This window comes from Thunnus maccoyii, chromosome 7 (genome assembly GCF_910596095.1).
Source record: "Thunnus maccoyii chromosome 7, fThuMac1.1, whole genome shotgun sequence".
Lineage (NCBI taxonomy): Eukaryota > Metazoa > Chordata > Actinopteri > Scombriformes > Scombridae > Thunnus > Thunnus maccoyii.
In genome coordinates, this window is record NC_056539.1 from 23,927,102 (window position 1) to 23,942,492 (window position 15,391).

General features: G+C 38.9%; 1 protein-coding gene across 2 annotated transcripts in view; it reads right to left on the reverse strand.

Annotated features, from left to right (window-relative positions):
* Positions 1-727: 727 nt before the first annotated feature.
* The window catches only part of fcho1 (FCH and mu domain containing endocytic adaptor 1), a 63,078-nt gene continuing 48,414 nt past the window's right edge, over positions 728-15,391 (reverse strand). For both annotated transcript variants that reach the window (XM_042417621.1, XM_042417622.1), the window contains exons 17-27: positions 14,658-14,782; positions 13,425-14,522; positions 11,546-11,652; positions 10,780-10,975; positions 10,067-10,181; positions 9,811-9,966; positions 9,588-9,720; positions 8,556-8,752; positions 6,800-6,864; positions 2,354-2,521; positions 728-1,395 (exon numbers count right to left, since the gene is read on the reverse strand). In XM_042417621.1, coding sequence (XP_042273555.1) covers positions 1,367-1,395; positions 2,354-2,521; positions 6,800-6,864; positions 8,556-8,752; positions 9,588-9,720; positions 9,811-9,966; positions 10,067-10,181; positions 10,780-10,975; positions 11,546-11,652; positions 13,425-14,522; positions 14,658-14,782 — 2,389 coding nt within the window. In that variant the 3' untranslated portion in view covers positions 728-1,366. The remainder of the gene's footprint in view (positions 1,396-2,353; positions 2,522-6,799; positions 6,865-8,555; positions 8,753-9,587; positions 9,721-9,810; positions 9,967-10,066; positions 10,182-10,779; positions 10,976-11,545; positions 11,653-13,424; positions 14,523-14,657; positions 14,783-15,391) is intronic.

Sequence of the window (15,391 nt, forward strand, 5' to 3'; positions counted from 1 at the left end):
GTTATTGGGGACTTTATCCATAATAAATTATATATACAGTATATCTTTATATGATGTAGAAAGTGTGTGTTCTGTGGCCTTCGGGTGTTTTGCCTAACTTCTCTCACACTGTACTGGTCACATCGTATCAGAAGAAAATGCTTTGATGTGTAATTGATTAGACTGGCGTGTGTGTGATAAATTTGTTTCCAATCTCAATTGTTCAGTGTATGAAAATCAAATTATTACTGTGGTGCTGCTGCACCCGTGTTGCTATTAAACTGTCACAAGAGAAATTTCTATTTATATGAACTATTCTGATTTGATTGACATCAGCTTTGTGTTGAAATTGGTTTGGTTGATTTAATTTTCCCTCCCTTCGTTTCCCCCCCCCTCAGATGAATTTTGTTGTAGCTATGAGAATCCTTGAGTTTGAGTTATATAAAGGCTTTTTGTAACTTGTGCCTGTCACAGTAATTTGCCTTCAAGTGCTTTGGAAAAAAGTAATTTCTATGTGTACTTTGTAATGTTTTGTAAGGCTGTTTTAGATTTTTGGCGGAGGATTATTTTTTATTGAACTAGATTTGGTTCTTCTTACAAGTATACTGAACCCTTATTTTTGTGTATTTTTAAACCTGTTCTTGACTACACTTTAACTAGCCCAAGGACAGATGGTCTGTAATAAACTGCATAGTTAAGCTGTATTTTGTAATTGGTCACAATGTGTAATAAATTGGTGTAAACCAAAGACTTGAGCACATTTATTTTTATCAAATATCAACATCACAAAACCTCTATGTGGAACAAACAGCAGATTTACAAACATTTCTTTTTCTCCGGTTTGGTAGAAGATCTTTGCTCACAAACAGTTCAATCCTTTTGGGTTGCTTGACAGATTTCTTCCATACAATATATACATAATTTAAAAATCCTAGTTTCCATGGCAACTCAAGTTCCAGACTGAAATATGCTTAACTTTTATTCACACAATTTTTTTTTTTTTCCTCCCTCTCTGTAAATCAAGAAAAGTTCTGACATCTAGCTTAGTTTGCAGTCTCTTAATACAAAGGCACACAGAACACAAAGTGAACAGAGATTCAATAGAAAAAAAAAGTTTTTCCTCCTGGAAAAGGCAGGTCGACTGAGTGTAACAACACGGAGCTGAACAACGGAGGGAAAAGAAAAGGCTTGGTCCTAAAACAGCAGGACACCGTCAGAAGTGCGTGCACGTTGTCCTTCGAAGGCCGAGTAACGACGCCTCGTCTCCGGGACTTCTGTCTTACCTCGGTCCGGTCCTCGACTCAAGACGCTGAAAAAGTGCAAAGTTCTCTGAACGTCCGGCAACGTTTTATCCATTTAAGGGATCTTGACGGTCGTTTTACACAGTTCACAAAGAGCAGCCCGCCATGTACTTCCCTGTAAAAGAGATCATAAAAGATGAATGTGCAAAGAGGAAACGCTCTGCCAACGTAAACCACAAACTAAAGTCATGTGTGCAAAAGCTTCCAGCAGCGTCATTATCTGGTTCAACTGAATAACAAGATTTTAGTAATATTCAGCATGTTGCGACATTCCTGTCTATTTATTCACTAAATTCACACAGTTTCAACATTTTTAGTTGGAATAAACAGATTTAACTGATTAAGTGACTACTGTAAACGAAACTTATCAAAATGACATGTTACCAATGATAATCAATGAGTTATTAGTTTTTAATTAACCGTTCAGCCAGTATCAGATTCTTTAGAACTGATGGCTTTATTATTGTTTTATAAATCATTTACTAATTCTTAATTGATCAGTTATAAGTCATTAACAAGAAAAACACTGTCACACTACTCTTCATCATTAAAAAAACAAACAAACTGTAAAATAAATAATCAATGATCAACTTTTTAATTTGCTGACAGAACAGAAAAATTAGCACATACTCAGATTTGAAAAGATAAAAACAACAACAAACATTTGGCATTTTTGCTTATTAATTAACCTGATTAATCATTATCAAAACATTCTGACAGTCGACTAGATTAATTAATAGATTAATTGACGAATTATTCCAAGCAATAGTTATTTTCTCGGAAAATACATATTATAAAAATATATAACAGACCTGTGTGAAGGTTTTGATGTCTTTATGGGGACCAGACTGACAACTGACCACTTATATTGGTATTGTCATTTACAATCATTTTTAAATGTCAAAACCCCTTTTTAAGTTAATATTAGGAGGTAAATTATTATATAAGTGGATAAAATAAACCTACAGTTAGAAAAATGTAACAATAAATTGTTGCTGATGTGTTGATGAAGTCCGATCCTCCACCAGTGAAAACAGAGAAACAAACCACATTGAGTGTGTTCAGAAAGTCACCTGTGGCAAATCTCTTCTTGACCAGCGACATGCGGTATCGGGTCCCCACCAGCTCCACGTCCATGCCCGACAGCGAGGCCCCAGAGCCCACGAACTGAACAGCCAGGCTGGGCGGGGGGCCGCGGGGAACCTCCAGGCACTGCCAGCTGGCACACAGGGTCCCTGATCCTGAGACACAGAAACACAGATACATGAGAAATACGACTTCACAGCCGTGATAAAACTTATTCATACAACACAATGTTATTCAATGTTATTAAACTTATTAACAAATTGATTTTCAAGTGTCACAAGCTCAAATTTTATAGTTTATAGTTATATTTAAGTACTGAATTACTTATGGTGTTAAAATCTGATAGAAAAAAACAAAGATTGTATCATAAGTGTTTTGCAAAATGTGAGACACTGAGAGAGAAAATGTCAGTCTTCATAACAATGGTCTCAATTGTTTTAAAGTAATTACACCAACTTAGAAAGTTTTATTTGACAATTACACATTGTTTGAAAATCCAACACGCAGCACTTGAAAGTTAACAAACCGCCAGCAGAGATCAAAATGTTTCAGCAGCATCTATTACGACGCGACTGCATTGTGATTTCTCTAATTGTCTGTATTTAGCTGAAACTAGAGCTGGGTATCTTTTATATATTTGTACTTGTATTTTCTAGTATACCTGAGTCTCAGAACCAACACCAAAACAACACTTATTGATTCATCTGAACATGTTTTTCTACAAAAACTTTTCCATTAAATAAAAGAAGAAATAAAGTTCTTAAATGCTAAATGTTGAGAAAAACAGGAAAAAAAAAAGACAGACTTTGTGACAAGAAGAGTCTCGGTACTGAGATGTGGGACACTGAGGTTTGTATAAACTACAAATCCTTGTTCACAGCAGTTACAAAAACACATAAAGATTAGTTTGACAATTACATATTATCTCAAAATCCTACATTTTGTACTTATAGTTAATTAACCACTAATAGAGTAAAAACTGTTTAGAGTGACAGAACATCAATGATCCCAACAACATGATCCAAACTCCATGTGTGATAAAGTCAAAAGATCCAGAACAGCTACTAAATGGACTTTGAGGTGCGATTATTAAATAAAAAACTTTTTTGTTAAGAATGAGACTATCATTTAAAAAAGATATTTACTAAAAAATAAATAAAAATCTGTAATAGTCTACGAAGTTACATAATTATTTCATTTTTTGTAGGATCATATGGTTTTCCTCACGGCCCGACAGCAAATGTTTTGTATTAGTCTGCAGCCCCAGGGGGGGTCAGGACCTCTGCTGCCCCCCCCCCCCCCATTAGTCTCCACTGTCTAACCAATAAAGGTAAAGTTGCCTTAATATTATATGTTAACATTTTACTTTAAGTCCCTTTTTTGCATTTATAAGTGATATATAAACATTTAATAAGTGGTTTATAACTCACTATAATGTAGTTTATTATTTAGTGTTTATCAATGTATTTATCAACAATCCATAAGTGCAGCTGGTGTATGAACAGATAATTAATGACAATATAGTAAAACTAGAGCTGCAGCAATTAGTTGATCGATAAGTCGATCGATCGAAAATTAATCGACAACTATTTTGATAATCACTTAATCATGTTTAGTAAAAAAGCGAAATATATGACGGTTTCAAGTTCTCGGGTTTTCTCAGAGTTTTGGACTGTAGGACAAAATATGACATTTGATGACATCACTTTGGGCTCTAGGAAATCATGATGGGCGTTTTTCACAGTTTTTAGATGTTTTATAGACCAAAACAATTTATCAATTAATCAAAAAATAATAATCAGAAGATTAATCAATAGTGAAAATAACTGTTGCAGTAAAACACAGTTGGAATAATGTAAAATATGTCTTCATAAGAGAAGTTTTTTTTAATTGTTGACAAGTGTATGTTAATCACTTAAAAATGTCTTTATATCTGCTTACATAAATTATAGTATATTATGTAGTATATTAAATGTTTGTGTACTGCTTATAAAAGCTTAACAGGGGAAGTGTTACCGAAGTGAATTTTACATATTAACAGTATATAAATGTGCAGTCAGGACCTGCTTTATATTGAACACAGTCACTTAAGTACTTTATGTAACCCAGACACCTGAAAAAAAAATCATTTTTCAAGTAAATTTAGCCCAACTTTAACTTTCTAAAACATCTTGTGACCTTTAAATCACCAAATAAAGCAGCAGCCAGAGTCACAGACCTCTGCATGTACAGTAAATGTCACAAACTCCTTGTTCATATATTCATCAGTGTGATAAACAAATGCTTCGTAAATTAATATGAGAAGAAATGTTGATGGATTCGCTGTAGGATCCCTCACACGGCTGCCGCAGTTTACAAGACGTCCAGTAAAATGAATTCATTACCGACTCAACGCTGGGAGACATTATTTATGAAAAGCAGCACTTTTAACATTTGAGTAATAAACTGGAGGTGTGCAGGGAGGCAGTATTTCAGGGGGGACAGAGAGGAGTTATGGAGACCTTTTCAGTGCTTCGTCATCGGCTCATAAACCACACAAGTCCTCTAACTATAAACATGTTCAGCCTTTAACATCCCATCCATCACTGGAGACTATGAATAGTTCTTTATCTCTGTTCTCCAACCTTGTAACTTCACACTGAGGTAATAATATATCATTATGGATAAAAGAATAAAATAAAAAAGAAGAAATGTGGGTGTCCTTGTATAGAGACGCACAAATACTCGGTTTAATTTAATTTTAGACCTTAAATTAGAACAATAAAAAGCTTCTACGTGCCATGTCTCATCTGTGCACCATTAAGGTCATGAAACAATCAGCTTGACACCAAATAAATGCTGAATACTTTCCTCATGTCTCCCATTTATGCTCGTCTTTATTGCCAGTATTCACAAGCACCTCCGCTGACGAGAGCAGCTGCCACGTTCAAATGCTAATGCCGCCGCTAAAAGGTAATGATACGCCTTCAGATTTCAGCTTTTTCAAAAAAAAAAAAAAGAAAAAAGAAAGAGAGAAGGATGTGGAGCGCAAAGATCTCTTTACATAACTCTTAATTACTCATTTCTACATTTCGTCTTGACACGATGTGGAGATTTGAACCCGTCGAGAAGGCAATCCGGGAGAAAATTCCGGCACCGATTTTAATAAGAAGGAAAATATAAGAATCAAGTGGCTGCTTATGACAAGATGCAAAACAGCCTGAGACTAATAATCAGGTAGATGTCAAGGTGAGAGTGTGAAACTTTCTCTCTCCTGTCCTCCCAGTGAGCAACAAGGTCCAGTATCAGCTGTTCATAAGTTCAAACTTAGCCTAGTTTTAACCTATAAGTGTTTACTAAATGGAGACCTACGCATCACTTAATTAAAACCGGTTGCACCACACAAACTAGTACTTACGTAGAGATTAGTCATTATTAAATATTTACACCTATGAACTACCACGTGGAAGCATCGTGTAAGCTAGCTGAGTGAATTTATTTCCATGATCGATTGATCTGTTGATTATTTTCTCTATTAATTGATTAGTGGTTTGGGCCATAAAATGTCAGAAAATGGTGAAAAATGTCAAAGTGCAAGGTGTCGTCTTCAAATGTCTTGTTTTGTCCGTAACCCAAAGATATTCGGTTTACAGTCATAGAAGACTAAAGAAACCAGAAAATATTCACATTTGAGAGGCTGGAATCAGTGAATTTGACTTTTTTTTCTTAAAAAAAAGACTAAAAAGTATGACTCGGTTATCAAATAGTTAGCGATTCATTTAACAGTGAAAGCTAACATTAGCTTGCTAATATCTGACCCGTTTAGATTGAAGAGTAAAAGAGGAAAATAAGCAAAATGGTCGACATATCTGACCTGACACTCGATTTCACTGAAAAAACACACTAAACCTCAACTTATAAAACCAAATAACATCGGTTAGCTTAGCATTATCAAATATTTCTCTCTCACTGTAAACTGCATGAATACTACTACAGTAACACACATATTTCATCCATGTATGCAGATAAAAATAAAAGAAAAGTCAGACCTACATTCACAAAACATCGGCAGTTAAGTTTATTCATCTTTTCGCCCCTAAAACTGTTATTTTTGGAAGTTATGACACAGCTTGTAATGCTACACTGACTTCCTGTTTACATAGATGGTTGCGTCATATGCTACAGATGTTTCCTAGCAACCAATTTACACATTAAGTGTTTCCTAGCTAAGACATTTCTTAAATGTTAACGGTGCAACCTGTTTTGATAAATCACTAGTTTGAAACTAGCTGGTAGTTACAAAGAACTTTAGGAAGAACTTTATGCACAAACTTAGTGATGGATTTATGAACAGCTGGTGCGACCCGGTCCAGTTTCTCATTAACTCCCTTGTTCAATGAAGGCTAAAAAATGAAAGCAGAGAGGTAAAAGGAGAAAAGCAGCAGAGCTCTGACCTTTGCTGTGGTTGGTCGGGGAGAGGTTTGGTAGTTTCCACAGCAGCCGTCTTTCCTCAGCGTTCCTACAGAGGCAAAGTAATAGTCAGTGAGGCCCTTCGTCTCCACGCTTTGACCTTTATCCCAAAACAACACGTCCGTTATATGTGATAGTCAGCTGGTGCCCAAAAACAACTAAGAATTATTCTAATGATCAATTAATCTGTTCATTGTTTTCTGTAAAATGTTTTAAAAAAAAAATGGTGAAAAATACCCATCACAAGAGTTTTGTCTGACCAATTCTCCAAAAACTAAAGATGACACTATGTCCACCATTTTGGTCCAGACTAGAGCTGCAACAATTAGTCAATCGATAGAAAATGAATCAACAACTAGTCTGAAAATCGATCAATCATTTTGAGACATTTTTTAAGTACATCTTTGTATTGAGGACTGTTGGTCGGGACTAAAAAAAAAGACATTTAAGGTTGCATCTCGGGCTCTGGGAAACGATGATCAACATTTTGCACCATTTTCTGACATTTTAAAGATCAAACAACTTATTGATTAAAAAAATAATCATTGGTTGTCATGGTCCAGACTGAAATATCTCAACAACTATCGGATGGATCGACACATTTTTTACATTCATGATCCTCAGAGGATGAAACCAAATGACTTGATGTGATCACCTGACTTTTCCTTCAGTGCCACCAGCAGATTAAAATTGTAGTTTTTTACTGAAATATCTCAACTATTGGATTGATTATAACCTTTTGGTGCAGACATTTATGTTTTTTCCAAACCTTCCTTAACCTTTCATGTAGCGCCATCATCAGGTCATAATATTAATTAGTGCAATACATTCCCATCAGCCCCAGCTGCACTTTATGTTTAGAGCTACTTTGCAGAAATGCAGAAATGATAACCAGTACCAAACAAAGTATTTTAAATGTTCATGTTTAAATGCTTAAAACAAGTAAAGACCTTTATTCTGACTCCACCTTCTGGTAAATATTACATTTACTTCACCACACACTAGCATGATCAAAACTGTTAACTGTTCACTATTTGTTAGCTATCACATTTCTATCGATTAACTAATCCACTAAGAAGAATATGGCTGGTTTCTCGGTTTGTGTTTTCTTCTCGTCACCTTTTGTAAAGTGTCATAACTGTCCTCTATAACTTTGTGTCATGTACATTTTTATGTTATCCAATGTTTTGTACTAATTCATTAAAAAAGAAGAATATGACTGGTTTCTTGGAAAGTGCATGCAATGAAAATACATACTGTCATAAGAGCTGTGTAACGTCCACAGTGGTTTAGTCTGACTGACACCTGAGTGAAGATATTAACCCCTCTTACACCATCATTTACCATAATTTTAATCATCAGAAACCCCCTTCTGAATTTATATTAGGTTGTAAATTTATATATATATAGACAAATGAAGGCAGCTAAATATGCAGTGAAGCATAATCTGCTTCTCTTATTTTTCAGTCAATAGTTTCCACCTTTTGTACCTTAAAACGTCTCCTGTTCTTCATTCTCAGTCTATTTTTCCACATTAAGTCTGAGTTCATTGACAGCGCTTCAGCTCGCACATTCTGATTACATGGTTCAATTATGATTCTATTTGAGCATTACAATAATCTTCTTGATTACATTTATCAAGTAAATAACAGGGCGGACTCCTGCTAAACCTGTTATATGTGACTGACAGTTAACAGAAACCGCTCGTTATCCCTCCTTCGTCACAGTATCTCTGCTCACCAGGAGGCGGGTGGCTGGCACTGCAGGTCTGTGGCGGTGTGGTCTAACGGCAGCAGCACCTGGACAGCGGTGAGCTGGGTGGAGGGTGCGGTGGCCGGGCAGCAGTGATAATCTAGGGACACCCGGGTCACCGTGCCGCTGCGTTGGCACTCCGCAGACAGCAGGAGAGGAGCCCGACCCGGGTCCTGGGACGACACCTGAGACAAGAACACATTAGTGAGACTTTTTAGTTTAAATATATTTCAGACTAACAAAATTAAGACTCCAGAGCAGGTTTGGGGTCATCTTATGTCAGTAAAACCCAACTGAAGGTACAGCTTTTACAAAATCTTTTAATGCTTTATTTTAAAGGTGCAATGTGTAGGAGGCAACTAGCGGTGTGGCTACAGATTGCAACCAACTGAATACCTTTCACCCTCCCCTTCCCTTTTCAAGCGTGTAGGAGAACCTATGGTGGCAGCAAAATGCAGGAAAAATGTGAAAGGCCCTCTCTAGAGCCAGTGTTTGGTTTGTCTGTTCTGGGCTACTGTAGAAACATGGTGGTGCAACATGGCGGGCTCCGTGGAAGAGAACCTGCTCTCTATGTAGATATAAAGGGCTCATTCTGACATAACAAAAACACAACAATTCTAATTTTCAGGTGAATATACACTAATTAAAACATACTTATGAATATTATATTCCATTTCTGCCAAGTCCGTTCAGCTAGATGCCACTAAATTGTACACTGGTATCTTTAAGCATTAACTTCCCCCAAAAAACAATGTAATCTGGTACTAAGTTAGTGCACTTCAAATGAAAAGTGTGAGCCAGAGTGTTTCAGTCAGAGCACAGCAGGTCCGCTGAACATGTAGTAACATGAAATGTGTCTAGAAGGAAATATACAATTCAACACATACAAAGAATGAGGTTTCCAGTAATAAATTATTTAAGTTTTAATTGACACCTGAGGGAAAATGTGGCAATGAAGAGGAACAACGAAGCAGAAAATATCAGTGTTGGATGGTGAGAATCCTCATTTTGAATCCTGACCTGATACTTTAGCAGCCCTACGTTGTAGTAGGAGGCCTGGGGGTTGAGTTCAGCTTCTCTCTGCAGGTAGAGCTGCAGAGCCTGCATGTTGAACCAGAAGTCTCTGGTGTCTGGGTCACTCTGTGATGGATCGCTGTGGAGACATAGAGACGGCTTGGTGAGGATAGCATACATTTACAGAGAGGGTTGTGAGGCTGTGAAGGGCAGAGGGCGGGCAGCTGACCTGTAAAGCAGCTTTTGATTAGGCAGGAAGTGATCGATCCTCGAGATGTTGACCAGTCTGAAGCTAAGCACAGGAACGTTTGGGTTTGCTGTGAAAATCCGAGTGATGCCTGCTGGGAAGGACATAGTCAGGTCGCCTGTGATCTTCACAAGACAGCTGGAGAAAGAAGGAAACACACAAGTTAATTTAATGTCAATTGACAGCAGAGAATATAAAAGATTTGTGGTATTTTTGTAGAAAGTAGCATCATGCTGACCGGTTGTGTTGTCCACCTTTGAAGTAGGCATTGATATATTCAGTTATGGCTGTTGCCACCGGCCACGCCTCCTGTGTGCTGAGGGAAATGGGACTGGGACCTCGCGAGAGATGCACTGTAGAGAACAAATGTGATCATTCTGAGTCCAGCTGTAAAAATGAGTTTTACATGAAGCAATTCATATTTAAAGGAACCGTTCGACATTTTGGGAAATGTGCTTTTTCACGTCTTTGTCGAGAGTTAGATTACCAAACTCATGTACGCTGAATATGAAGCTAAAACTTAGAGACAGTAAGTTTAGCTTAGCATAAAGACTAGAAACAGGGGGAAACAGCTAGCTTGGCTCTGTTCACAGGTAAAAAATCTCCAATCAGCACCTCTACAGCTCACTAATTAATATATTATCTCTCTCTCTCTCTCTTTCATAAATGCAAAAACCGAAGCATAAAAACAAAAAGTTATGGTTTTGCAGGGAGTTATGTGCCAGACTATTTCTCGGCAAGGAGCATTTTGGTTTTAAACGGATGTATAGCCTAGCTGTTTCTAATCTAAGCTAAGCTAAGCTAAGCTAACTGAGCTGTAGCTTCATATTTAGCTCCATGAAAGCAAATAAGTGTCTAACTATTCCTTCTAGTATATCCGTCTCTGCACTATCAAAGAAGAGAAATCAAGTTAAAACCATTAAACATCCACCTGATGAGTCTTACACTTACGCTGTCTTTGTGGGTGGTCCTGGTGCTGGTAGGGCAGCGGTGAGGCTTGTCCCACCCTGGCAGGGCTGGGGGCCCTATTCTGGGCCCCCCATTCGTTGTCCCTGGCTTGGGGCCCCCACTCGCTGGGGCTGGAGGAGGAGGAGGAGGTGAGGGAGGGGCTGGGCTCCGGCAGTGGGGAGGAGCACAGCGACCGCGACTGAGACAGACACACACACACACACACACGGACAAGGCTGAGTCAACATTAGTAATATTTTCATATGAATAAAATGTCAGCTGAAGTCGAGCCTGTTTCTCTTAGAAAACTGGGGCAGAACAGGTATATATTAATATAACTTCCAGTTCAAGCGTACGTGTAACCATTTGCATCCCAAACATCAAAAACTGAAATATATTTTCCCATATCTGAGGATGAAACTAAAGCTACAGGACAAATTAGGTATATTATTATATAACATGGAACAGCCCACAGCCCAGGGTGACGTCTTTAAATTAAACCTCAAAAATAGTCCTTTTAATAAAATAGTCCTTCATTCATATGAAAAAGCAAAGTATAATAAGAATTGTTCATTTATTTTCTTTCGATTGACTAATCGTTTCTCGTACTGCATGAAACAAGTTCAAAACTCTGCTTATTATCATTATGTACTCATTCCAAATGACTTCTTAAATTGCTGGATGTAATTTCCATGAAACACAAACAACTTTCTGAAACTTGATAATATCTAATTTATGAATTATCTAACTCATAACTCTGGATACTCACTCTCTCACAGCCGCTGAGTCGGCCTGAAGTCCTCTTGGCTCTCGTTGCTCTCGGAGGAGCAACCGTCACCACTTCGGCAGTGTCCTGTCTGAAGTTATGCTTGGACCCTTAAAAACACAGACGCACAAAGTGACTCAACGCTAATCTGAATCACACGCCAGAACAAGAGTATTAAAAAAGGCAGACAGCCTCAAATATCAGCCAAAGCTGTGTTAAGAGCAGCCGCCGATGAGCTAAACAGGCAACTCTGCCAAAACAAGCTGGCAACAAACAAAATGAAATATTATTTGTATTTGTTTAATTGAGGGATTTAGCGTTCTGCTGCTATTTGAATATTCTTTGAAGAGATTTTTCTCTCTAGTGAGAAAAAACAAACCCAGACCTTCATTGAATAAAATTCATATGAATTGATATGATACGACATGATTTAAACCAGATTAAGGTCTTTAATACATTTTTTTTGGCCTTTATTGGATAGCAAGCAGTGAAGAGGCAGACAGGAAACAGAGGGAGGGAGAGAGAGAGAGAGAGAGAGATGGGTATGACATGGTCCCTGGCTGGAATCAAACTGGGGACGCTGCAGTCACGTAGCACGCGTAGCAACCGCTTGGCTACTGGGACGCTGCTCAGTCTTTGTTTTTAACTTGTCAATAAGACGTTCTGGTGTGCAAGATCTTTGTAGTGATTGCTGCCTCTCTCATTTGACTAATAAGACAACAGCTATCACAGCTAAAAGTTTATTTCATCTAGGGCTGCAAATATTGATCGTTTTCATTATTGATTAATCTAGCAATCATTTCCTTGATTGATTTGTAATTGTTTAGTCTATGAAATGTTAATATATGGTGAAATAATTGTTAATAATTTGTGAAATAGGTCACGGTGATGTCTTCAATTTGCTTGCTTTGTCAGACTAACAGTGCAAAACATGACAAGTCACAAAAAAAATCAGCATATCGTCATATATGAGAAGCTGGAACCAGAAAATTTGGGGCATTTTTAGTTGAAAAACGACTGAAATGATTATTTGATAATGAAAATAGTTGCAGCTTAATTTTCTGTCGATCGACTAACTGATTAATCACTGCAGCTTTAATTTAATGATTGCAGGAAATATGCATGATTCCAACAAAAATCCTTGCAGCAAACTAAAAAAAGCTTTAGTTGCATAAACCCCTTAATGAATGACTAACCAGACGGACCCCGACGGACAGATTAACCTTCATGTTGGCTGAACTGAAAAGACGAGGCTGTCTGGGTGCAGAGGTCTGCTTTTAATATAAATCAGCAGCCTGCCTCACAGAATGGAAGAGCGAACTTTCATTCATTGTGATATGAAACTTTTCTATATCTTATATATCTTAACCATTCCGGGTCAAAGTTATGAAAGTCCTGTGTGGATGGTTTGCTTCAGCAACCCCTTTGACTGATGATTTATCTTTATTAGTATGATTAAAGCCTCCATTAAAGCCTCCAGATCAGTATGATTAAGGCCTCCATAATTATTTTAAGGTATTGGAAAACAGCACCAAATTTTAAGGATTGGGTAAATGAAATGGTAGAGATCCTTTGAATCTATGCTCAGGATATTAAAAGGTAGTTTAGACGATGTGATTTCCTCATATGACCTTTACAAAAATCAAGTCAGTGCCCATTTAGATTTCAAGAAACTCCAGTGAATGTGACAGGTTTTCTTTGCTTTTATTGTCGTCTGGGTCTCTCACTTTTGCAAGTGGATCTTATTTGTTCATTAATGTAACGTCTACAACTGTGTCCATGAAGTTATGTAAAGTGCTGCCATGTACCAACCGTTTCTTTGAAATCAATAAAAACCTAAACGACCCAAGTAAACAAAAACAAAACAAAAGCAGATTCATACCCTTGTGAGAGCTGATACTACACGGCAGCTGAGTGTTGAGATCCAGGCAGTCTTGGTCTTTGTCTGTGGAAAAACACAGATCCTCTTGCGGGCCAGAATGCCTCGTGAGGGGAGGGGCGTTCCTGCGTGGCTCACTTTCTGATGATCGATGTTTTCTCCTCTCTCCTCCTCCCTCTCCTTTTCCTCCTCCTTCCTGTGTTTTGGAGCTGCTCAGCGGTCCAGAGACGCCCTCACTAAATGGGTTGTGAACAGAGTTCCAGTGCATCAGCTCCTTCTTCGGCTGGGATTGGGGTAAAGAGCCTGAACTGGCATCAAGTCCCAGCCTATTGCTGTTGGCGGCGCCACCACCACCACCACCGCTGCTGCTGCTGTTGCTGTGTGGAGGGATTATTCCAGCTGCTGCAGCCAGCGCCGACTGGTGTGTTGGGCTGCCGATCATCGTGATCGCAAACGGGTCATCAGAGGAAACAGGAGGTGGGAGGCTCCGGTCTCGTTTCCTGTCTCTGTCTTTACGATTGGATGAGGAAGAGGACGAGGAGGAGGAAGAGGGGGTTGGGAGAGTCTTGGTGTCAGCCAGGGTGACGGAGAACGGGTCCCCTCGCACCTCCAGCCCCCTGCCCTCCTGGGTCGGGCGAGGCGGTGGGCGCGCCCAGGCATCAGACAGGTTTAAGGTGTCCTGGGTGACTGTCCTCTCAAAAGCAGCGAGGAAGGGGTCCTCCGGGGGGATGTGTTTGCAGTTCCACACTGACGACTCCATTTCAGGTGGTGGGAGGGACTGGGAGAAAGCAGGGAACTGCATGGATGAGGTGTCCATATCTGGGGGGACGCGAGAGGGACGTGATGGGGCGGCAGACCAGACGTTCGCAGAGTCGTCCTGCGGGTGAGGACTGCGACCAGGGGAGGGGTCACGGAAGGCAGAGAGGAAAGGGTCTACAGGTCGCCCAAGGGTTTGGGTCTGTTCTTTACTCTGGGAAACAGGAGGCCAAGCTGCCCAGCCCACCAGCTCAGGGGAGGGCCCAAGGGGCTGATGGGAAGGTGAGTCCAGGCCAGAGTCTTCAACGTTCTCCGGAGAGGAGGAGTCAGACGAGAAGGCAGCATCTGACACACACATTAAAACACATTACGGGATATCAATACAGTGCAGCAAATGAAAGGATATCAATATGGATACCCACAGAAATTCAAACTTAAAATAAATTTACAAAATACTTTTAACGTGACAATCACTCTTACACTCAGAGGCACCAAAAGTGCTCTGCTCTCTGAATTGTTCCCGACCATCAAAGCTTTTGGACTTAAAGGCCGATTCCAGCGGTGGTCCAAACAGACTGTCTGATCCTGATGCTGTTGAACTCAACCTGGTGGAGAGCAGGGAGGGAATGAGACAAAAATCAGAGAGAGGAAGGGGAGTGATGAGGAGAAGGAATAATAAAGGGAAGGAGAGAAACTACAGAAGTGTGGACGTGGTAGAAGAAGACGACAGGGGGGAATTTGAAGGATGGAGGACAAAAACTAGAAAGAGAGCAAGATGATACGACAGAGATCAAGACCTCCTGTACATTTCTGGAAAGATACAATTTTATGTATAGGTAGTAGGGCTGGGAAATATATCAATATTATATCGATATCACAATATGAGACTAGATATCATCTTAGATTTTGGATATCGTAATATCCTGATGTGGCATAAGTTGTCTTTTCCTGGTTTTAAAGGCTGCATTACAGTAAAGTGATGTAATTTTCTGACTGTTCTAGCCACTTATTCATTATATCCACATTACTGATGATTATTTATCAAAAATCTCATTGTTTAAATATTTTGTGAATTCACCAATAGTCATACCTACAATATTGTCGCAATATTGATATCGAGGTATTTGATCAAAAATATTGTGATATTTGATTTTGACCATATCGTCCAGTACATATATGAAGATCTGGTGCTCCTGTAGGATCAGTTCTCTCTT